A 26,319-nucleotide genomic window follows, 5' to 3' on the forward strand; every position below is an offset into this window, starting at 1 on the left:
GGCGGATCATGAGACCAGGAGATTAAGACCATCCTGGCCAACGTGGTGAAACCCAGTCTCTACTAAAACACAAAAAATTAGCCGGGCATGGTGGGTGCACACCTGTAGCCCCAGCTACTCCGGAGGCTGAGGCAGGGCAATCACTTAGAACCGGGGAGGTGGAGACTGCAGGAGCCAACATCGCGCCCCTGCACTCCAGCCTGGTGACAGAGCAAGACTCCGTCTCAAAGAAAAAAAAAAAGTCAAACATCAAATATGATGTGAAAGTTTTTATTAAATGTAAAAATAAGATGTTTCTGATTTAATACAAACCATAACTCAAGTTTGTTTCTCTAAATTTACTCGACAGAAATTTCTCTAAGTTGTATTTTATATTGCTGGGTCTATCTGTACATTAGAACAGTATAAATATCCCCTGCACAAGAAAGATCAGGTTCCTGAAAAACCTCTGTAATAAAATCATATGAAAGTCAAGAAATATAGGGTAATGAAGATTAAGACCATTATTGACCACATGAATATTTGTTATATTTACCAAAATAAGGCAACTTGGATAGCATTCTAAAAAAAGTCATTGATTTTCCACATCTTCAATCAATAATAATAGCAGTTATAAGACTGTATTTCATCCATCATTCCTTGTTCACTAGAAATTCTTCGGGATTCCCACTTCACTAGAATTTCAATATAGTTTCGAATTTGTTCTGCCTTGTTTCAATATCTGTAATATGATGTATGTTAGAGGTATTTTTCTTTATCTGATTCTTCATCCAAATGTTCAATTCCTTTCTCATTTTATGACTCAGAGTTACTGACTATAAATGGTCAATCCCAAACACAGAGTAAATCAGTTCTGAAAGTTTTGGATAACTTTTAATACATCGGTATGACTGAGTAAGGATATTTTATATTCCTCCCATATACCAATATTCTTAGCTTTCTGCTTATGATTCCCCCAGGTTCACTTTCTTTTGAATTTCTTTAAGTCTTACAATGTTGCATTCTAACTTAAAACAAAACTTTACTATTCACTTCTCCCATTTAGATTCTCAACACTACTATACCCCTAGCCAGAGTAAGTCACAATTATTGGATAACTAAACTTGAACTTGAGAGTAAAGATACTCAGAAGAAACATAACTAGAATCTCAACTAAAAAAAACATAGTGAACTGTATTACCATTTATTTGTATGCATACAAAATACTTGACATGAGAGAAATATAGGCATCTTAGCCAACATTTCAAAAACTAAATAGCAATTATCTTTTAAAAAATTCAGAAAAGTAAAAACCTAAGAAACCTATATTAAAATATTTATTACAATGATGGTCAGGTGCGGTGGCTCATGCCTGTAATCCCAGCACTTTGGGAGGCCGAGGCTGGAGGACTGCTTGAACCCAGGAGTTAAAGACCAGCTGGGGTAACACAGAGAGACCCCATTTCTACAAAAATGTTTTGTTTTAAATTAGCCAGGCATGGTAGTGTGTGCCTGTAGTCCCGGCTACTTGGAAGGGTGAGGTGGGAGGATCACTTGAGCCCAGGAGATCCAGGCTGTAGTGAGCCATGATCATGCCACTGCACTCCACTCTGGGCAAGAGAGCCCCTATCTCAAAAGAAAAAAATATATATATATTAAAAAAATATAAAATACATAAAATAAATTTATAAATCTACATAAAATATATATACACATATATGTTTATATTTACTAAAATGCTAATTCTTTTTTTTTTTTTTTTTGAGACAAAGTTTTGCTCTTGTTGCCCAGGCTGGAGTACAATGGCACGATCTTAGCTCACTGTAATCTCTGCCTCCCAGGTTCAAGTGATTCTCCTGCCTCAGCCTCCCAAGTAGCTGGGACTACGGGCATGTACCACTATGCCCGGCTAATTTTGTATTTTGAGTAGAGGTGGGGTTTCACCACATTGGCCAGGCTAGTCTCAAACTCCTGACCTCAGGTAATCAAAGTCTGCCTCAGTCTCCCAAAGTGCTGGGATTATAGGCTTTTGAGCCACCACACCTGGCCTAAAATGCTAATTCTTAAGGTTTAAAATAAAAATCAACATTGAGAATTTTTTTTTTTTTTGAGATGAAGTCTCACTCTGTCGCCTAGGCTGGAGTGCAGTGGCACAACCTTGGCTCACTGCAACCTCTACCTCCGCCTCCCGGGTTAAAGCAATTCTCCTGCCTCAGCCTCTTGTGTAGCTGGAATTATAGATGCATGCACCACTCCTGGCTTCTTTTTAAAGCATGGTTATAGAAATAGTTTATAGACCTACAAAGCTCAATTTTCAAGAGGACTACAGATTTTTGGAACTGGAAAGTATCTGAGAAATTAGCTGGCCTGTCCTTTGCTCAGATTAAAAGGAAAGGGGAAAAAAAAAACCTAACGCTGAGAGAGGCTTTAAGTGAATCTCTCAAGGTCACCCAACTTCAAACATTGGTTTACTATCCTTTATACTGTATCACACTGCTCCTACAGCAGTAGGAACTCCTATTACTTATTCTAAAAGGCAAGATGTTTCTATTTATCAGGGAATCTTCTTCTGATTAGTAAGTACCATATCTTATGAAACATTATGATCTTGCTAATGCCAGGATTTTAAAGGCCAGATGAATACATTCATTCAACAAATATTTATTGATCACCAAGTAGATGCTAGGCACTGTGAGAGCACTGAGGATACAGTAGTTAAGAAGACAAACACTGGGAATAATAATACTAAAATGATAACAACAGCAACTACATTGAACTAAGCACCTGCTATAAGCAAAATACTATATTAAGTAGCCTACATGTATTTTACCTTTGTGTGTGTGTGTGTGTGTGTGTGTGTATGTGTGTGTGAGACAGAGTCTCACTATGTTGCCTCAGACTGGAGTACAGCGGTGCCATTTCGGCTCACTGCAACCTCCGCCTCCTGGGTTTTCAAGCGATTCTGCTGTCTCAGCCTCCTGAGTAGCTGGGATTACAAGCACGCACCACCATGCCAAGCTAATTTTTGTATTTTTAGTAGACACAGGGTTTCACCATGTTGGCCAGGCTGGTCTTGAATGCCTGGCCTCACGCAATCCACTTGCCTCAGCCTCCCAAAAGTGCTGGGATTACAGGAGTGAGCCACAGGGCTCGGCCCACTTGCTGTAATTCTTAAAACAACACTACAAGGAAGGGTTTAGAGTGAGTGGATTGATAAGTGTCACAGTCCAAAGCAGCTAGTTCTAGCACCAAAATGTAAGTTCTAGCCACCACATGTTATAGGCCATTTCCCTATTCCTAAATGAATGATTTCCTAATATAATTTTAAATATAAATAAAAGCACAAAGGAAACGAAAATATGCAATATTTTTAACAAATCCATATAGAGACCACTTTTAGAAAGTGGCATAATTCTGGTTAGCGTATCTAAAAGAGTAAAGCATTTTTATAAAGGAGATAAGACAACTAACAAGGTTAAGAAGTTGGTGTATAAACAGTCTAAAACTTAGGGTTCTTTATTCAGACAGGAGGAAGGCTGAAAGCAGATATAAACAAAGTCTATAAAGTCATTAAAGTTGCGATAGAAAATATATGTGCAAAATCTTAGAAGACTGAAGACTGAAACTAACAGTTGCTTAGGATGGAAGACAAACCAAAACAAAAACATACTACGGCACAGTATATAGTAAAATTATGAAACATTTCTTCAAAAAGTGGGCAGACTGAAGGCACATACAATATGTGATATCCATTTACTTGAATATGAATTTTCTAAGCTATAATACTATAATTCTGGTACAGCCAAGAAGCAAAGTATAACAAAAATAAGCTTTGCAAAGAAAATGTCATAAAACCTATTTAATAAAGCTGAAGCATTTTATTCACTTGTAAGTTTCTCAGGCTCTTACAAAGAAACCTACTAAAAGATCAAAGTTTCCTGTTTTACTGACTTCTAAGCATTGATTACTCTTTGAAACCTTGAATTTATTTTCCTGCTTTTGTCTATCGTTTAAATCCACAAGAGAAACCATTTAACCTAGGCATCTGAAACAGTACCAAGCCCACAGTGCTGCTTCAGGAATATTCACTGAATTAACAAACGAAATCCAGAGAATAGCACACTGGCAGCATAAAGAAATGGTAGCCAAATCTAGCAATTTCATAGGATGAATATGCTTATCTTCCTAGGGATTATCAGTTTACTCAATGTTAAGTCATTTTAAATAGCCTATTAACACAAATATATACCAGGTAATAGAATGTAAAATTCAAATTAATGTTTAATATATGAGATTTCAAATATATTTTGTGACTGCTGGTGGCTATTTCATATTTCCAGACCCTAAGGATACATTTTTTTTTTTTTTTTTTTTTTGAGACGGAGTCTCGCTGTGTCTCCCAGGCTGGAGCGCAGTGGCCAGATCTCGGCTCACTGCAAGCTCCGCCCCCCGGGTTCACGCCATTCTCCCGCCTCAGCCTCCCGAGTAGCTGGGACTACAGGCGCCCGCTACCGCGCCCGGCTAGTTTTTTGTATTTTTAGTAGAGACGGGGTTTCACCATGTTAGCCAGGGATAGTCTCGATCTCCTGACCTTGTGATCCACCCGCCTCGGCCTCCCAAAGTGCTGGGATTACAGGCTTGAGCCACCGCGCCCGGCCAGGATACATTTTTATTGTCTTCTGCTATCAGAGCTACTTCATGAAAAACAAGAAAAGTGCCTACAAGCTTACCCTGTAAATAGACTCTCCAAATAGACTATATGCTCTTTGAGGAGAATTTTATTTATTTATTTATTTATTTATTTATTTATTTATTTATTGAGATGGAGTCTCACTCTGTCACCCATGCTGGAGTGCAGTGGCATGATCTCAGCTCACCACAATCTCTGTGTCCCGGGTTCAAGAGATTCTCCTGCCTCAGCCTCCTGAGTAGCTGGGATTATAAGCACGCATCACCACACCTGGCTAGTTTTTGTATTTTTAGTAGAGACGGGGTTTCACCATGTTTGCCAGGCTGGTCTCGAACTCCTGACATCATGATCCACCCACCTCAGCCTCCCAAAGTGCTGACTGCTGGCATGAGCTACCGCGCCCAGCCTTAGTAGAGACTTATACTATCCCTGGCACCTAACAGGGTACTTATATGTCAAGAGCATCTCTATAAAAACAGGATATTTAGACTTCCATTTTCAGCCAAGATGTAGCAATGGACACCAGATTTACCTTCTAATCTGAAACAATCAAAAAAAGACAAAACATCTGAAATAGTTTTCAGGACATGGAAAATGAAAGACAGTCATCCCTGAGAAAACAGAAACAATTTGGACAAGCCCTACAATTTCCCAAACTCACTGACTTAGAGCTTCTAGGCCACAATGAATGGATGGAGAAACCAGGCAAAGCCTAGGGACTCCCTAAGTTAAAAAGACAGAAGTGAAAGAATAGGAAGACTGGGGCAGCTAGAAGTCACAAAGCACAGTACCAGAGGAGAGTGCTGAACAGAGAACGAACTCTAGGATCTGCAGATAGTCCTTACTGAATATCAAGGTGAGTACTGAGCAAGTAAAGAAACTATTAGAGGCAGATAAGATCCTGTGTAAGGCAAGGCATGGTGGCTCATGCCTATAATCTCAGCACTTTGGGAGGCTGAGGTGGGAAGATTGCTTGAGCCTAGGAGTTCAAGACCAGCCTGGGCAACATGGTAAGACCCCATCTCTACAAAAAATAAAAAATAAAAATTCTAGCATAGTGCCTCTTTCCACCAGCAAGACTAGAAGATGCTATAATTCAGAGTACCCAGGAGGGTCTTACTTCACGAGGACACTATTCTGGATCCTCAAGAAGTGAAAACCAGAATTACCATATTTCTAGGTATATACACAAAAGAACTGAAAACAAGTACTCAAATACATGCACATCCATGTTAACAGCAACAACTGCTAATGGAAACAGCCTAAATGCCCATCAATGGATGAATAAATAAACAAATTGTGAGATATACATACAATGGAGTATTAACCCATAAAAATGAAGTACTGATACATGCTACAATGTAGACAAACTTGCAAAAAATTATGCTAAGTGAAAGAAGCTAGACACAAAAGGTCATATATTGTATGATCCATTTATATGAAATATCCAGAATCAATAAATCCATAGAGATAGAACACAGATTGGTGGTTGCCTGGGGCTACAGGGAAGGAATAATGGGGAGAAACTGCTTGATGGGTAAGGGTGTGATTCCTTTGTGGAGTGATGAAAATGTTTTGAAACTAGATAGAGGTGGGAGTTGCACAATACTGTGAATATACTAAACATCACTGAATTGCTCACTTTTAAATGGCTATGTTACATGAACGTTACCTTACTAATTATTATTTTCAAAAATAAGAAGGCAGGCCGGGCACGGTGGCTCACACCTGTAATCCCAGCACTTTGGGAGGCTGAGGCGGGTGGATCACGAGGTCAGGAGTGAAATCCCATCTCTACTAAAAAAAAAATACAAAAATTAGCCAGGTGTGGTGGCGCATGCCTATAATCCCAGCTACTCAGGGGGCTGAGGCAGGAGAATCACTTGAACCCGGGAGGCAGAGGTTGCAGTGAGTCAAAATTGAGTCACTTCACTCCAGCCTGGGTGACAGAGTGAGACTCTGTCTAAAATAAATAAATAAATAAATAAATAAGAAGGCAAAAAATGAGGCTGGGTGTGGTGGCTCCCGCCTGTAATCCCAGCACTTCGGAAGAACGGGGCAAATGCATCACTTGAAGCCAGGAGTTCGAGACCAGCCTGACCAACGTGGCGTAACTCCGTCTCTGCTAAAAACACAAAAATTAGCCAGACATGGTAGCGCATACTTGTAGTTCCAGCTACGCAAGAGGCTGAGGCAAAAGAATCTCCCGAATCCAGGAGGTGGAAGTTACAGTGAGCTGAGACTGAGCCACTGCATTCCACCCTGGTAGACAGAGTAAGACTCTGTTTCAAAAAAGAAAGAAAAGAAAAAAGAAACGAAACGAAACGAAACGAAACAGAAAAGAAAAGGAACGGAAAGAAAAGAAAAGGAAAAGAAAAGAAAAAGGAAAAGGAAAAGAAAGGAAAGGAAAAGAAAAAAGAAAAGCGAAAATAAGGCAAAAAATGAGAAAAAAATGTAAATTAAAAATCTGATGGAAAAAACAGCAAAATGAAAGATGAACCTAGCCATGATGATGATCACAAGAAACGTAAATGGGTCAAAATCCCTGATTAAAAGGCAGAGATTGTCAGACTGAATAAAAAAGTAAGACCCAACACTGCCTATAAGAAACAAACTTTAAATAAAAGCTACAAATGAGCTAAAAAAGTGTAAGGATGGAAAAAGATATACCATGCTAACATCAATCAAAAGAAATGGAATGACTATGAATATTAGACAAAGCAAATTTCAGAGAAAAATACAGGTCAATTTTATAATGATAAAGAGGTCAATCACAAAAATCCTGAAAATTTATATACCTAATTATAGAATACCAAAATACATACAGCATAAGCTGCATGAATAAATACACAAACCCACAATTACAGTCAATCCATGGAAATGCATTTAAGGAACTGAGAAACTGCCAAAAGTGGAAGTACTATTATTTTATGATCTCATACTACTGTAGGATAGATTCTGTTCTGCTACATCCTTGTCAACAGTGAGTATAGTCTTTTAAAGAGTTTAGGTATGTGTCCCCTCTAAATCTCATGTTGAAATGTAATCCCCAGTGTTGGAGGTGGGGCCTGGTGGAAGGTGATTGGATCATGGGGGCAGATACTTCATGGCTTTGTGCTGAGTTCTCTGAAGATGTTTTTTTAAAAGAGTGTGGCACCTCCCCCAACCCCCTTGCTCCTGCTCTGCCATATGAGATGCCTGCTCCCTTTCATCTTCCACTGTGATTATAAGCTCTCTGAGTCCTACCCAGAAGCTGAGCAGATGCCAGTGCCATGTTTCTTGTACAGCCTGCAGAACCGTGAGCCAATTAAACCTCTTCATTATAAATTATACAGTCTCAGGTATTTCCTTATAGCAATGGAAGAACAGACTAACATAGTCTTTTTAATTTCAGTCCTTCTAATAAGTATGCAATGTTATCATTATGGTTTTAATCTGCATTTTTCCTAATGATTAGTGATGTTGAGCATCTGAAAAGATGCTAATTTTTCATTTATATATCTTTTTTGGTGAGGTGTCTGTTCTAAATTTTTGCTCAATGTTTCTTGAATTGTTTTCTTATTGTTGAGTTTTGAGAATTCTTTATATATTCTGGATAAAAATATCTGCTTTGCAAAGATTTCTCCCAGTCAGTAGTTAGTCTTTAAATCCTCCAATAGTTTTCAAAAATAGAAATTTTTAATTTTTATGGAGTCCAATTTGTCTGGTGTTCTTTTAGGGATTGTGCTGTTAATGTTATACCTAGTAATTCTTCCTAAGCCCAGGTCACAAGAATTTTTCTCCCATGTTTTCTTCTAGAGTTCTATAGGTTTAGGTTTTACATTTTGAGTTAAAACTTTCTATTGAAATACGGTTTAATGTATAGATTAAAGGATTTTTAAAAAATGTATAGGTATTTAATTTTACCAATTATCTCTCTTTAAAAGACTGTTCTTTCTTTACTGAATTGCCTTTCTACCTTTGGGGGAAATCAGTTCATAAAGGGGTCTATTTTTTGGCTCTGTCTCTTCTGTTTATCTGTTTGTCTATCTTGATGCGAGTACCACACTACTTTGAGTATTGTAGCTTTATAATTATGTCTTGAAATTGGGTAGTTTTGGTTCTCCAACTTTGTATTCCCTTTTCAGAGTTGTTTTGCTTTTGTAGGTTGTTTGTATTTCATATGAATTTTAGAATCAGCCTGTCAATTTCTACAAAAAAAAAGTCTTGTTGGGAATTTACTTTGGATTACACTGAATCTATGGATCAGTTTGGAGAAATTGGCCGCTTAAAAGTATTTCCTCACTAGACGCGGTGGCTCATGCCTGTAATCCAAACACTTTGGGAGGCTGAGGCGGACGGATCACCTCAGGTCGGGAGTTCAAGATCAACCTGACCAACACTAAGAAACACTGTCTCTACTAGAAACATAAAATTAGCCAGGTGTGGTGGCGCATGCCTGTAATCTCAGCTACTCGGGAGGCTAAGGCAGGAGAATCACTGGAACCTGGAAGGCAGAGGTTGTGGTGAGCCACGATCGTACCAATCCAGTCCAGCTTGGGCAACAAGAGTGAAACTCCGTCTCAAAACAAACAAACAAAAAATGTCCTCTTCTGACACATGAACCAATATTTTCCCCCACTTACTTAAGTCTTTTAAGTTTTTTTCTAAGTGATATTTTGTAGATTTTAGTGTATGTGTCTTATATATTTTTTTCAGCTTTCTCTGTAAGTACTTAGTATTTTTATGCTATTTAAAAATTGTATTTTTTCATTTTAATTTTTGATTTTTTGTTGATAGGGTACAACTTTGCTAAACTCACCTGTTAGTTCTAGGAGTTTCTTTAAAGATTCTATTGAATTTTCTTCATAGACAAACATGTCATCTGCCCATCAAGACAGTATTATTACTATACTTGTTGCTTTTTCTGGCCTTACTGCCTGGCTAGAATCTCCAGAATAACACTGATTAGTAGTAGTGAGAACATCCTCTTGGTTCGTTCTTGATCTTAGAAGAAATGCATTCAGACTTTCATTATTAAGTGTCATGTTAATTGTATGGTTTCTGTAGATGTCCTTTATCAGGTTGAGGAAGTTTTATTCTATTAGGTTGTGAGACTGTTAATCAAGTATAGATGCTGGATTTTGTCAAATGCCTTTTCTGCCACTTTAGAGATTGTTGTGTGGTTTTTCTTTTTAGTTTAGAAATATGTTGAGTTACATTCATTGCATTTTTGGTTGTTACACCAACCTTACTTACCTTCCTGGGAAGGACAATGTACTTGGCCATATGTGTTTTTCTTTTCATGTTTTTGTTGGACTTGATAGGCTAAAAGTCTCTTTAGAAATTTTATATCTATGTTATGAGGAACATTCTTCTGTCTTTTCTTTTATAATATCTCTGTCTGGTTTTGGCCTCAGAGTAATGATGGCCTCATAAAGTGAGCTGGGAAGAGTTCTTTTCTCTTGATTTTCTAGAAGAGTTTGTGTAGAATAGGCATTATTTCTTCCTTAAATTTTGTAATAATATACCAGTAAAGGCATCTGGGCCTGGAATTTTCTTTGTTGGAAGTTTTTCAATTACAAATTCAATTTACTTAATTGATATGGGACTTTTCAAGTCATCTATTTTATCTTGGTTAAGTTTTATAGTTTCTCTTTTTCAAGGAATTTGTCCACTTTAAGGTGCTGAATTATAGGCATACAGTTTATAGTATTCATTAATCATTCTTTTACTATCTTTAAAACCTCTTAGTCTCGTCACCTGTTTCATTCCTAAAATTGTTAATTTATCTCTTCTTTCTCTTTTCCCCACTCTGGCTAGAGATTTATTAATTTTTTTGTTCTTCTCAAAGATCAGTTTTTGGTTTCACTGATTGTTTCTATTGATTTTATGTTTTATATTTCATAGGTTTCAGTCTGACCACTATTATTTTTTTCCCCCTCTCCTTACTTTGGATTTAATTTCCTCTTGTTTTTCTAATTTCTTAAGGTGAAAACAGAGGTCATGGATTTGAGGCTTTCTTTTCTAGTGTAGACTTTCAGTGATATAAATTTCCTTCCTTGAACACTGCTGTAGGAGTATCACACAAATGTTGACATTTTGTGTTTTAATCTTCATTTAATTCATTCTGCTTTTAAATTTCCCTTTTGATTTCTTTGACCAATGAGTTATTTAGAAGCATTTTATTTAGCTTTCAAATATTTGGGGATTTTCTAGTGATTTTTCATTTACTGATTTTTAATTTACTTTTATTGTGTAAATTAAAAATACTTTGTATGTTTTGAATCCCTTTAAATTTATTGACTTGTTTAATTACTTTGAATAAGAACTATCTCAATGATCTGTATGTACTTCAAAAGAATGTGTATTTACCTATTGTTGGTTAGAGTGTTTTATAAATGTCAATTCGGTTAAGTTGGCTGATATTTGCAGGGATTTTCTGTCTACTAGTTCTATCAGTTATCAACAGAGTGGTACTAAAATCTCTCGTTAGGCTGTTCTTGCATTGCTATAAAGAAATATCTGAGACTAGGCAATTTATAATGAAGAGGTTTAATTGGCTCACAGTTCTGCAGGCTATACGAGAAGCATGGCACTGGCATCTGCTCAGCTGCTGGGGAGGACTCAGGGAGCTTATAATCATGGTGGAAGATGAAAGGCAGCAGACATTTCATATGGCAGAGCAGGAGCAAGGGGGTTGGAGGAGGTGCCACACTCTTTTAAAAAACCAGATCTTCAGAGAACTCAGCACAAAGCCATGAAGTATTGCCCCCATGATCCAATCACCTTTCACAAGGCCCCACCTCCAACACTGGGGATTATATTTCAACATGAGATATAGAGGGGACACATACCTAAACTCTTTAAAATACTATACTAAATGTTGACAAGGATGTAGCAGAACAGAATCTATCCTACAATACCATGAGATCATAAAATAATAGTACCTCCACTTTTGGCAGTTTCTCAGTTCCTTAAATGCATTTCCACGATTGTCCCACCACCACCACAAAAAAAAAAAAAAAAAAAAAGAAAGCTAAACATACACATGACATATGACCACGGCATTCCACTCAGTAATTTTTACTCAAGTGAAAAAAAAAAAGTGTCTGTCCATAAAAAGACCTGAACAAGAATATTCACAGCAGCTTTATTTATATAGACCAAAATGTCTATCAACAGGTAAATAAACAAATATGGCATATCCATATAATAAACATTATTCAGCAATAAAAGGGAATGAACTACCGATGCAACAACATAGTTGAATCTCAAAATCACAGTAAGTAAAAGACAAAAAGGGGCCGGCCAAGCATGGAGGCTCATGCCTATAATCGCAGCACTTTGGGAGGCTGAGGTAGGTGGATTGCTTGAGCTCAGGAGTTTGACAGACGAAACTCTGTCTCTACCAAAAATACAAAAATTAGCCAGGCGTGGTGATGTGCACCTGTGGCCCCAGCTACTTGGGAGGCCGCGGTGGGAGGATGAGTGAAGCCTGGGAAGTCTGGGAAGGCTGCAGTGAGCCATGATTACGCCACTGAACTCCAGCCTCAGTGACAGAATGAGACCCTATCTCAAAATTAAATAAATAAAAAATAAAACAAGAAGACAAAAAAGAATACATATTGTATGATTTCATTTAGATAAAACTCTAGAAAATGCAAACTAATCTATAGTGCCAGAAAGCAGATCAGCACTTGCACAGGGAAGTTTTTGGAAATGATGAATATGTTCACTATCTTGATGCACACAAGTGTATACATGTGACAAAACTCATCAAATAATATACATTAAACGTGCCGTTTATTGTATGTCACTTGCACTTCAATAAAGCTAGTAAAATATAAATAGAAGTTCTGAACATGCCATTACCAAAATACACTGTATTCAAGGCCATAAAATAAAACTTAACACATTTAAAAGAACTGAAATCACACAAAGTATATGCTTTAACAGTAATAAAATTAAATTGGAAATCAGTAACAGAAAAGTTTCTGGTAAATCTCCAAATATTTGGAGGTTTAAACAAACTTCTTGATAATCCACGAGTCGGACAGAAAATCACAAAAACTTTGAACAAATCAAAACAAAAATACTATATAAAAATGTGTAGGATATAGTCAAAACAGTGCTTTAGAGGGAAAGAGCATTAAATGCTCATATAAGAAAAAAAGAAATGACAAATCAATGACTTCTATCTTAAGAAACTAAAAAACAAGAGTAAATTATATCCAAATCAAGAAGAAATAATAAAAACAAAAAACCAATGGAAGTGAAAACAGAAAAACAGAGGGAAAGAGCATTAAATGCTCATATAAGAAAAAAAGAAATGACAAATCAATGACTTCTATCTTAAGAAACTAAAAAACAAGAGTAAATTATATCCAAATCAAGAAGAAATAACAAAAACAAAAAACCAATGGAAGTGAAAACAGAAAAACAGAGAAAATCAAGAATAAAGCAAGGAGTTTGCTCTCATCACTCCTATTCAGCATTTTATTAGAAGTCCTACACCGTGAAAAAGGGAAGGAAAAGAAAAAGTACACAGATTGGGAATAAAACTGTCATTATTTTCTGACAACATAGTTATCTGTGTAGAAAACCTCAAGGAATCCACAAAAAAGTTCCTGGAATTTAATAAGCGAGTTTGGCAAGGTTGAAGGACATGATGTTAATATACAAAAATCAATTGTATTTTATGTACTAGCAGTGAACAATTGGCAACCAAAATTTAAAAAGCAATTACCATTTACAATAGCAACAAACCCAAAGAAATACTTATGTATAAAGCTAATAAAACATGAGCATAATCTATATGCTACGCAAAAAGCTACAAAGCTCTAACAAAAAAAAAAGTCAAAGACCTAAATACATGGAGACTACGTCATATTCTTGGTTTGGAAGACTTAATATTGTTAAGATGTCAATTCTCTCCAATTCATCTGTAAATTGAATGTAATTCCAATCAAATACCAGTGTTTCTTATAGATATTTGACAACCTAATTCTAAAATTTATACAAAAAGGTAAAGAAATCACAATAGCCAAAACAATCTTGAAAAATAAGAAAAAATTTGAAAGGCTCAAACTACCTGATTTCAAGACTTACTGTAAAGCTACAGTAGGATGGGCGCAGTGGCTCATATCTGTAATTCCAGCACTTCGGGAGGCCGAGATGAGAGAATTGCTTGAGCCCAGGAGTTCGAGACCAACCTGGGGAACATAGCAAGACCCTGTCTCCTTTTTAATTAAAACAGGAAAAAAAAAAAAAAAAAGCTACGGTAAACTAGACATTGTGATATTTAATCAAGATAGACATATAGATCAATAGGGCAGAATAGAGTATGGAAAGAGACCTACACAGGTATCGTTGACTGATTTTTAACAATGTACAATGGCAATTCAAGGGAGAAAGAATAGTCTTTTCGACAAATGGTACTGGAAAACCTAGAAAGTCATATGCAAAAAAAAAAAAAAAAAACCAAAAAACTTTGACCCATACCTCACACCCATATTAAAACCTGAGTTAAAATGGGTCACACACCTAAAAGCAAAGTAAAGAGATCATAGGAGAAAATTTTCATGACCTTGGTTTAGGCAAATTCTTAGATACAGCACTAAAAGTACAATCTGTTTTTTTTTTTAAAGTGATGAATTTGTCAAAAGGAACAACTTTTGTTCTGCCAAAGATATTGTTGGAGAATGAAAAGACAGCTACAGACTGTAAATATATATTTGCACATATCTGCTAGGGGATTTATTTTCAGAATTATATGAAGAACTCTCAAAACTCAACAAGAAATAACTATTTTAAATGGGCAAAATATTTCAATGAGCACTTTAACGAAGGTGTACAAATGGCAAATAAGCACATGAAAAGGTGCTCAACATCATTACTCATGATGGTAATGCAAATTAAAACCACAATGAGATGCTACTATATATCTATTAGAATGACTATAATTTCTAAAACTAACCATGTCAAGTCCTGCAAGGATGCTAAGCAATTGGATCTCTCATGCATTGCTGGCTGGAATGCAAAATGGTTCACCCACTTTGGAAAACAGTTTGGAATTTTTTTATAAAATTAAACATTCACTTAGCATATAACCCAGCAATCCCCTTCCTAAAAATGAAAACTTGTGTTCACACAAAAACATGCATGTGAATGTTTATGGCAAGCTTTATTCAAAAACTGGAAACAACTCAATGTCTTCAAGTGATGAATGGATAAACAAACTGTGATACATCCATACAATGGAATACTACTCAACAATAAAAAAAAATAAACTATTAATACATAAGAGAAAATAGATAAATCTCAAATGCACTAAGCTACATGAAAGAAGCCAGACTCAAAAAGTTATATATACTATTTTATTCCACTTATATGATATTCTAGAAAAGACAAAATTGTAGGGATAGACAACAGATCACTGGTTGCCGGGTTTAAGAGTTGACAAGGGTTCAACTACAGAGGGACAGCACAAGTAAGTTTTTTACGGAAAACTGTTATGTATCATCATTCTGGTGGTGGTTACAAAACTCTATGCATTTATCAAAAATCACAGAACTGTATACAAAAATTTTACTGTATATTAAAAAACAATTTTCAAAAATAGGCAAAGGTAGTTAAGAAAAAAGGCAATTTGGCAGGTCTAAAAAACAATCAAAATAATAGAACAGGCTGGGCGCAGTGGCTCACGCCTGTAATCCCAGCACTTTGGGAGGCCAGGGCAGGCAGATCACCAGAGGTCAGGAGCTCGAGATCGGCCTGGCCAAAATGGTGAAACCCCGTCTCTACTAAAAATACAAAAATTAGCGGGGCGTGGTGTCGGGAGCCTGTAATTCCAGCTACTCCAGAGGTTGAGGCAGGAGAATCACTTGAACTGGGCAGGTGTAGGTTATGGTGAGCTGAGACCACGCCATTGCACTCCAGCCTGGGCAACAAAAGTGAAATTCCGTCTCAAAAAAAAAAAATTCACTGGGTGTGGCTGTAGGCACCTGTAATCCCAGCTACTCAGGAGGCTGAGGCAGAAGAATTGCTTGAACCTGGGAGGAGGAGGTTGCCATGAGTGGAGATCATGTCACTTGCACTCCAGCCTGGACAACAAGAGTAAAACTCCCGTCTCAAAAAAAAAAAAAAATAGTAACAATAATAATAATAGAACAGAATAAAAACAAGGTCTTGGGAATAATAACAGATCATAAAAAGAGGGCACTAAGTTGGGGATAGTTGTTTTTTTTTTTTTTTGAGACGGAACCTCCAACTCCGTGGTTCAAACGATTCTCCTGCCTCAGCCTCCCAAGTAGCTGGGATTACAGGCACGTGCCACCATGCCCAGCTAATTTTTATATTTTTAGTAGAGATGGGGTTTCACCATGTTGGCCAGTATGGTCTCAATCTCCTGACCTTGTGAGGGGATGGATTTTAAAGGCAAGACAGAACTGCAGTTTTCCAAATCAGTGAATAATATCAAGAAAGTAAAAACACTGAGCTGCGTATCAAGTATGCCTTTGGTCCTGATATGTCTTAGAGTCGGAGACCATTCTAAGCATATAAAACGATTTCCCATCACAAGTAAGAAAACAGAAATTCACAGGCTGGCAATTTTTTATCTCATGCCTCTCAATCGAGGGTTCTTAACATGCAGTACTTAGACAGAATTCTGGCAGTCTGTGAAAGTGAGTGAAATGAAAACACATCTTTTTAACCACTAACTGAAATGCATTACATTTCCTTAGGTCATGCATGTATGTAACTAACTGCAATAGACTAAACAGGACGTGTACCTTCATCACTTAAAGAAATCACAGATTCTTCCTATCATATTATTACCATGGATCTGTTGCTATCTTATTTTGTATGCATTAATAAACATATTTATAAATCACATTGAAGTTTTCTAGTATTTTGATAACTATATTTTATATAATCGGTTTCCTTTGTAATCCCATGTATTTTACCTTATACATTTAGAATACATTAAATGTTTTTAAATATATATATGAAGCATCTAAGATAGTATTCATAGGCTTCCCTAAACCATCAAAAGGATTTATGGCAAATAAAACATTAAAAATCCCTGCTCTAGAGGGGAACATCAAACACCAGGGCCTGTCGGGGTTGTGGGGTAGGGCAGGGATAGCATTAGGAGAAATACCTAATGTAGATGATAGGCTGATGCGTGCAGAAAACCACCATGGCAGATGTATACCTACATAACAAACCTGCACGTTCTGCACATGTACCCCAGAACTTAAAGTATAATTAAAAAAAAAAAAAGGAAAAAAATCCAAATTATTTTGCTCCCATCTTACAAAGCACCTCTTTCTCCAGGGCCTGTAATATCCTTCACACACGCATGAAGTGTCACTCTTACCATGGTTATATAACAGTTTACACCCAAGACACAGATATGTATGCCTTTTTTAAAAAGCAAGTCATGTTTGTTTATGCTCCCTGGATAGTGGTCCGTATAAAATTAAATGTATCAAATAAATATTCCATCTAGTCATATAAAATACAAAGAGAGACCTTAGACTGAACACTACAATGCTAAATGAAATGTACTTTCAGAAACTACAGATGAAATTAGCTTAAAAAAGTCAATCTTACATCTCACATAAGGAATTTAATGAAGACATTTCAAAAAGGATCTCAAGTTGATAAGAATGCAAAATTTAACTCATTTACCTTTATTTTCTAAATACACTGTACAAACACTGCAGTATCTTATGCTACTCATTTAAAGGTTTAAAAAAAGGGTATCAAAACAAAACCAAGCACAAACAAAAAAGTCAGATCTCAAAGGTATCTACAGTATTAAAACTCTTATGATTTTTTGGGTTACCTGATAGCAATTACCAATCAAGTGAGACATAGCAGGCACTGAAACAATGGAAATGCCCACATAGCAGAAGGGAGTGAGGGGATCCAAACTACAAGAGCAACAAAATCAACTGTGGATCCAGAGATGAAAAAATGTTCTGTGGTGTAAAGGTAATCTGGTAAGAACGATGGAAAAAAATAACCATTTTTAGAAAAAAGGAATATTAGAAATATTGAAGTAAATATCACAAAAGTCATTCTATTACAAAGGCATTAACTCCTTCCTATCAATAGAATGTACCAATTTAAAAACTTTTAGTAGGAATATGTCTTCTATTTTGTAACAGAAATCAAGGGACAAAGAGAATTAGCTCATCCATACTTCCTACTCTTACTGGTTATCAAAACGTAGCCACAAAAAAACTGTTCATTCATTTTCATCTTAACAAAATAACATTTTGGCTGGGTGCAGTGGCTCACGCCTATAATTCCAGCACTTAGAGACGCCAAGGAGGGCAGACTGCTCGAGCCCAGAAGTTCGAGACCAGCCTGGGCAACATAGTGAAACCCTGTCTCTATTTTTTTTAAATATATGTTTTTTAAAAAATAAAAAAATATCATTTTTATACATATAAATACCATTTTTAAAAAATTTAACAAAAATATAATGCATTCAATCTGTAATAATTTGTCATATCTCTACCAGCATCTTAAAATTATATTTGTTTGTTTTTTGAGACAGAGTTTCACTATTGTTGCCCAGCCTGGAGTGCAACGGCGCGATCTCAGCTCACTACAACCTCTGACTCCCACGTTCAAGCGATTCTCCTGCCTCAGTCTCCTGACTAACTGGGATTACAGGCACCTGCCACCACACCTAATTTTTTGTATTTTTAGTAGAGACAGGGTTTTATCATGTTGGCCAGACTGGCCTTGAACTTCTGACCTCAAGTGATCCTCCTGCCTTGGCCTCTCAAAGTGTTGAAATTGCAGGCATGAGCCACTGTGCCTGGCCAGAATTTTTTATTATAAGTAGTCAAAATAATGAGTCTTTAAAATTACTTTTTTTTTATTACAGAATCACTTTGTGCTCACTACAGAAAACTTGTAAAATATAAAAAGAAGAAAACAATGTCCCATAATCTTACCAACTAGAAACAACCATCATAACCATTTTATTTCTTGTATGGGTACTATCTTACTATTAGTAAGAATACTATTAATTAATACTTATTAACCACTTCCTTTGAGCTATTCAGCTAAGAGCTCTCCAAACATTTCCATTATACCTTTACAATAATCCTATTCAAGTAGTAGATGAACGTGTGAATATTTTACAGTTTTGTCAAGTAGGGTTGAAAGAGGTTAGGAAATATGCCTAAGGTCATAGAGATAAATGGTAGAGCTGAAGCCAGCATCCTTGATCACTATACCACACCACCATCAATGTACAGATAGAGACAATGCTATACACTACTCTTTGCTCCTAAAATTACAAATATAATTTTTAGATGGCTATTTAATAACAGCACTTGGATATATAGTAACTTTACTGACTCACTCCTCTCCTGGATTCATGTTATATTCAGGATAGGTGATTCATTCAATATAAAAATAAAAACTAGATAAATGCAAGACTTGCTTGTCCACTTCTAAATTTAAATTATAATATATAATTCAACTTACCCTTTTACTGAGGCAAATAACTGGCCACATACTGCAACCTAACGTGCAGCAGCAACAAAGGCAGCCACAAAGTAGCCAACGTACATTAACGGGAAGGTTCTTCTTAAGACAACTGTTAACTCTGTTGATGCTGGCTTTAAATTCTTCAGGAGCTACCTAAAGAAAAATTTTAAGAAATAATAACAATGCAATATTAATGTCAAGAAACATGACTGATAAGCATACTTTTTTCTAATTTTCTCAGAAAACTGTCATTTTGAGGCATATAAATAGTACAAAAATGAGACACTCACTTTTCCAGTTAATGAAGAAGGGAATTCTGATTCAAATTTGTTGCTCAGTCCAAATCTATTTTTAAAAAATAAGAAGAATATGTTATTACATGTCATTGCTGCCAAAAATATAGACCATTTAATTTAAAGGTCAAGTCAATAGAAAGCATTTTCACATACGGAGGAAGTTTGAGACATAAAATGGAAGTTTGAGATAAAATAACTGTAATAAGCAATTCATGAAATGTAACAAGCAATTATTTTAGCAGTTAAAGGGAAACTTTTGCATAATGATAAGGGGCTGAATGTTAATTAACCAGCAGTATGTAAACAAAAATATAAATGGTTCATTTAATTTGAGCTACCACCTTTATATCTTAAAAAGTTAACTACAAAGCATATTATTTTAATGGGTGGGATAGCAATTTTTTCCAACTTTTAATGTTATTGGTGGAAACAAACAATAGCTGTGAATTTTAGCAGGTGTCCTACACAAGCAATAAGATGAGAAGCAAAATGCAGGAAAAAGAGTGGGGAAGGGGAAGAATAAGGAAAAAAGGAGAGAAAAAATAAAAAAGTAGGAACGGACAAAGTGCTACCAAGAACTCTCTTAGGTTCCATTCAATACCTATTTGTCAGTGCATTAGATGGTATGAAAGAAAATGTAGACATGTATTATACCTATATCTATTCCTATTACCTAAAAGATCTTTTCTTGAATCATGGTTAAAATATTCCATGGCTTTAGAATTGATAAAAGATTTAAACTATTTTCAAAGAATGGTAAATATAACAAGAAGATAAAAGACATAACAAAAACAACCTATTTTGCTTTTATCTATCAGAAGTCTACCAGTACTTGGAGAAAAGAGAATTCATTCAAATTACAACTATGGAGCACATTCCATGCAACATTTCAATACAGGTTTTTATGGCTTTTACAGCTTCCTTTGTTTCCTTGAGAAATCACATATGAGACCAATTTTACTTTTATGTAATTTGAGATAATTTTGAAAGTTCATGTAATATACACTGTAAAGTTTCGAAGGGGGAACTCCAACTTTATACCTAAATCTAAACGGAATCTTGAAACAGGCTTGTTTTACTCATATCCTACATACACCCATTTCACTATCTCTACATTCCTCCAGTCTATAGTCATAACTCAGTGCAAACCACTCCAATCTGTTATCCAGCTTTCTCATCATCATCAAATTCAGGTTTATCTTTCCTGATAGACCTTTTCCATTCCAAACTCCTTTAACACTTTCCTCTGAAACCCTCAATCTGCTGATCTGCAGCTATCAGGATACCTCCTTACATCTTATCTTAAAAAACAAAACAAACCTTAAACCTAGTCATGTGCCATATAACAATGTTTCAGTCAGGACATACTTGAAGGTGGTCCCACAAGATTTTAATACTGTGTTTTTACTGTATCTTCTCTATGTTTAGATACACGAAACTTACCACTGTGTTATAACTGCCTACAATACACAGTACAGTAACACACTGTACAGGTTTGTAGCGTAAGGGCTATGGGCTATATATCATATAGCCTAGATGTGTAGTAGGCTACAACATTTAAGTTTGTATACACACCCTCTGTGATGTCTGCACAATGATGAAATTGCCTACCGACCCATTTATCAGAATAGTCCCCATAGTTAAGCACCACATACCTGTACGTATCTTCACTTTAACCACAAACCCTGTTGAAATGCCACTCTTTTCTTAGAAATCCTCAACTACAGTTCACTCCTGACCTTATCTATTCTAAATAACTTTACCTCCTGCACCTCCATCTAATTCAGCAACCTACTCACTGTGATATATTCTGCATATTGTCATCACTTGGGACTGTATCACCTCTGAAATTCTGAACTGTAAAATTCTCCTCTTACCACTGCCATCAATCATTTCATTTCTCCCATCCTTACTAAATTTGTTTTTTGGCCTCTGGTTGTAATTTACTACTTCCTACCCCTCCATAGCTCCCTATGACTCCATTTCCTTCCTTATTTGCCAGAACTACAGTGAATCATTTTGAACGTACTCCAACAAACACCCTTAATCATCTCTACAGTGTCCCTTGCCAACCCAGGTTCAATTAAATTGTTTACTTTCTTCACACTGCCTGGAGCTACTGAAGAAAAATCACATTTACAAATGCATCACCATTAATAATATATATATAAAATATATATCTTATTTCTAACCTCAGTGAGTATTATTTTAACAATATTTATTCATCCCCAATAAGTTCCCTTTTCCATACTCCGTAGTTGTGGCACCTGTCTTTAGGTACTCCACTTTATCCTCACAACATTTTTTTGCAAATAACCACAGTTGTCAACTCTGAGAGAAAAAAAAGTCATTGAATATCAACTGCTTTACCTTCCCTCCCTTTTATTTTTGGACTTACTTTTATATCTTCAGTAATTTTACCATCTCTCAATGGAGGAAAACTTCCAAAAACCAACCATTTACTTCTGGTTGCATCTCCTCTAGTCTTCACTGCAATCCACTGTATTTCTACCTCGCTTCAGGCTACTTAAACACAGCCTACAAACCTGAATTAGTCTATCCACCTGAGACTGTGAATCCCTATTTCTTCTTCTCTCTCAATGTCTGATGGCATCTATTTCTTTCCCTCCTCAACTAATGTTTTGAAAGACTCCTTTACATTAACCATCTTTACGTTACCTCTCATTCATTATTCAAACTACCACAATCCAGGCTTTCCTACACACTTCTTTACTAATAAGACTGTTCTCATCAGAGTAGTAGAAAATCACTCTTTTCAGCAAGTCTTCTTTCATATAGCATGCTTTCTCCAGGCAAAGAGCTTGAACGTCAGAATTTCTTATTTGGCATAGGCCACAGCAAATATCTCCTTTGCTATGGTTTTCATCCCTGCCAAAACCTTCTCTCTTTTTTTTTCCAAATCTAGACCAACCAAAACAATAGTATCAGGTAGAATTTTAGCAAGACCATCCTATTTTATTAAATGGATAAGAAAAGTCACACTTCTTGTTTGATAATATAACTGTAAAATATCACCTCTAATGATTTATTTTTGACACAAACCACTTAATTTTGACAATACCTTAGTTCTGGTTTCTTAAGTTCAGCAGAAGGCAGAGACTGTTAGAATGAAAATGGCATATATGTTTTGCTTTCAATTGACAGCATTATAAATGTACCCACAAGTTTACATAAAAGTTTTTAAATATGGTAAAAATAATTTCCTTTATTCTAAGACAAAGTACAATTGGCTTAGCACAGTATTAGAAAGGCCAAGTTTCATCCAATAAAATAATAATTTGATGTACTTGAAAGAAGAGCAACGATTCCTGCACTGAGTAGGAAGCCGAACCCCCTTCAGACTCTAATAACCAAACACTCTACTAATCCAAAAAGCTAGAAGTAGCACTTGGATAATTTTTTAAATTATGATTTAAAGTAGGTGGCATCTTAATCCAGTTATCTACAAGACTAATAAAATTACATTTAAAAAATATTTTATGTTGGCAAGAAGGTCAAGATGGAAAAATATCACACACTATCAATGGAACTATAAATTGTTACAACCATTTCAGATTAATTTGGCACTGAAAATATTTATATCTTTGTCTCTTTAGAAATGTAATATTACCTAAAAAATAACTTGAAATGTGGATTAAATTTATGCATAAACAAGTTCATTGAATCTTTATTCACAAATATAAAAATGTATCTACAACATTTTAGGAATGGTTAATTATCTCAATATAACAGAATATTAAACAACCATTAAATATGAAATTTGTAAACCAAAAACATGGAAATATCATTGAACATAAACTTCTTCACCTTCCCTCCCTTTCATTTTTAGATTTATTTATATATCTTCAGTATTTTTACCATCTTTCTCAATGGAGGAAAATGTTGAAGAAGAAAATTCAGTATATCATGATCTTAACTAAAAAGAACAAAAATCTCACAAGTTGATAGAATTTTCAGGAGTGCAATCTGGTAGTACATAAAAGGGGTCTTAAAAAATATTCCTACCCTGGCTGGGTGTGGTGGCTCATGCCTGTAATCCCAGCACTTTGGGAGGCCGAGGCAGGTGGATCACCTGAGGTCAGGAATTCGAGACCAGCCTGGCCAACATGGTGAAACCCTGTCACTCTAAAAATGCAAAAATTAGCCGGATGTGGTAGTGGGCGCCTGTAATCTCCGCTATTCGGGAGGCTGAGGTAGGAGAATTGCTGGAACCCAGAGGCGGAGGTTGCAGTGAGCCGAGATTGCATCATTGCACTCCAGCCAGGGCCAACAACAGTGAGACTGAGTCTCCAAAAAAAAAAAAAAAAAAAAAAAAAAATTCCTACCCTTTGATCCAGTAATTCTACTTCCAGAAATGTATCAAGAGAAAATAGCTGCAGTGGCACAGATATGTTAATGAATAATCAAGTATTCTGTAGTGTTATTTTACGTAGGGGGTATTAAAGACATTTTGTGTCATTTGTTGTTTTTTTAAATAACAGCTATTTTTCAGCAATGCATAGTTGCTGTTAACTAAATAATTGATGAGTATTTTATTTTATTTTATTTTTTTGAGACAGGTTCGTTTTGTTGCTCAGGCTGGAGTGCAGTGGCACGATCTCATCTCGCTATAACCTCTGCCTCCCAGGTTCAAGTGATTCTCATGGCTCAGCTTCCCAAGTACCTAGGATTACAGGTGCTTGCCACCATGCCAGGCTAATTTTTGTATTTTTAGTAGAGACAGTGTTTCACCATGTTGGCCAGGCTGGTCGCGAACACCTGACCTCAAGTGATCCGCCCACCTTGGCCTCCCAATGTATTGGGATTACAGGCGTAAGCCACCACACCCAGCAGACAAATATTTTATAACGTACAATACCATCCTAATTTTGTTTTCTTATTTGAATATTTTATTTGGCATTAACTAGGTATTTTAAGATAAGTAAACAGGGAAATTTGGGTTCACTAATCAACAGTTTTCTTGAATGCATTTCAATTTTTTCCATAGTTCAAGTCCATATAATCCTCTGTCCCTCTTACTTCAGTTTTTACGTCTTCTATGTTCCTTGTATCTTCTTATATTAACAATGTCTCCTGGCATTCACTACTGAACTATCATTTTAAATTAAGACATGTTTTGAACTCATAATGAATTTTGCCTTTTAAATGTAGAAATGCAAGAATCTGCTGCTTCAACTTGTTTTGCCCTTAATCAAAAATATATGTTCGATGTTTCTTTTCTTCTGAGTTACAGTGATATTTTTAACAGTGAAATTTTTAAAACAGAAATATCTTATAATTAAATTAATTATAATACAACAATCTGAAAAGACGCTACACAGCTGAAAACCATGTATACTAGAGAGTGTAGTCTGTTACTCTGCATGCCTAACTAGGAACTCCCAATACTTTGGCTAACTAGATCACAAGTGGACATCTGCTTTAAGAACAGCTAATCCCTGGGCTGGCTAGCAGCACGTGGAATGGCAAGGCCAAACAGTCCTGCCTAACTTAGATAACATTAACTAACTCAATCAGCTCTCTCTTGAGGTATCTGAACATAAGACAAATAGATAGTAACATGCAGAGCTGACAGAGAGAGGGCTTACAGAGAGGGCTTAAATTGAAGTCAAGATGTAGTAAAGCCATCGATAACTATAAGTCAAAATAAACTGAAGCCAATAGTAAGAAGAAACTGATATCAGCAGACAAGTAATGATGGGCCAGATCAGGGAGGGTCTTGTAGAACATTAAAAGGACTCTGAAGAAGATGGGGAACCTTTGAGGGGCCTGATACAGAGAAAAGACTTGAACTGACTTATGTTTTAAAGGATCACTATAGCAGATGTACCAAAATGACTGTATAAGAGGAGAGGCAAAAGTGGAAAGGTGGAGACAGGCGGAAGAAAATATATATATATATATATCTTTTTGTAATTTAGATGGATTCTTGCTATGTTGCCCAGGGTAGTTTCAAACTCGTGGGCTCAAGTGATCTTTCTGTCTCAGCCTCCCGTGTAGGTGGGATTACAGGTACATGCCAGCATGCCTGACTTAAGAAATATATTAAGTGTAAGGCAGAAGGGATACTGGCAACTCACTCCAGCCGTGTAGGTGGCAAAATAGGGCCAGATTTTGAAGACAGAGCCAAAATGTCAAGACAAAATGGATGCAGTGAAAGAGAAAGAGGAAAATCAAGAACATATCAAAAAGTTTTTGAGCTAAACAAATAGTGTCCTCAATCTGCCATCAACTGACAATGGAAGGCTGCCGTTGAAGTTGATTTGGGGTGTAGATCATGAATTCCATTTTGGATATTCTGGATTATGTGACATTCAACCTGTACAAATCCACAGATACAGAGAATTTTTATCTTCCTATAGATATGACAAGACCTATGAGCATATGAACTAGAAATTTCAAACTGAACACATGGGTTATACAGATGGCACATGCAGAGAGAGCTTATTTCCTAATGCTGAACTTTGAGTTCAATGAACTCAAATTTTTAGCTACTTTTGGAGATAAAGTCATAATTACGGAAAAAAACTAACAGGCTTTGATGTATATAAATCATGCTTTATGTTTATCTGGTTGATTCAACATATGTCTGAATATCAATGTAGCTCAAAGAGGATGGGATCTAATTGAAAGTATACTCTATTTATCCAAAAGATACAGAAACCCTGGAGTTAGAGACACATTTTTGGGTTTCAGAATAATTCTAAAAATTTTAACTCTGTAACCACATTCTGAACAATATTTGAGTTCATCCGGTTTCATGAAAGTTTAATCTCATTCAGGAAACTAGTGAAATCAAAGACTTAATTCTCTAAAGCATGTGTTAAATTT

General features: G+C 36.0%; 1 protein-coding gene across 1 annotated transcript in view; it reads right to left on the reverse strand.

Annotated features, from left to right (window-relative positions):
* The window catches only part of CHIC2 (cysteine rich hydrophobic domain 2), a 55,027-nt gene that overhangs the window by 20,162 nt on the left and 8,546 nt on the right, over positions 1-26,319 (reverse strand). The window contains exons 2-3 of the mRNA XM_017958816.3: positions 19,462-19,516; positions 19,169-19,324 (exon numbers count right to left, since the gene is read on the reverse strand). Of these exons, the coding sequence (XP_017814305.1) occupies positions 19,169-19,324; positions 19,462-19,516 (211 nt within the window). The remainder of the gene's footprint in view (positions 1-19,168; positions 19,325-19,461; positions 19,517-26,319) is intronic.

Source organism: Papio anubis, chromosome 3 (assembly GCF_008728515.1).
Source record: "Papio anubis isolate 15944 chromosome 3, Panubis1.0, whole genome shotgun sequence".
Lineage (NCBI taxonomy): Eukaryota > Metazoa > Chordata > Mammalia > Primates > Cercopithecidae > Papio > Papio anubis.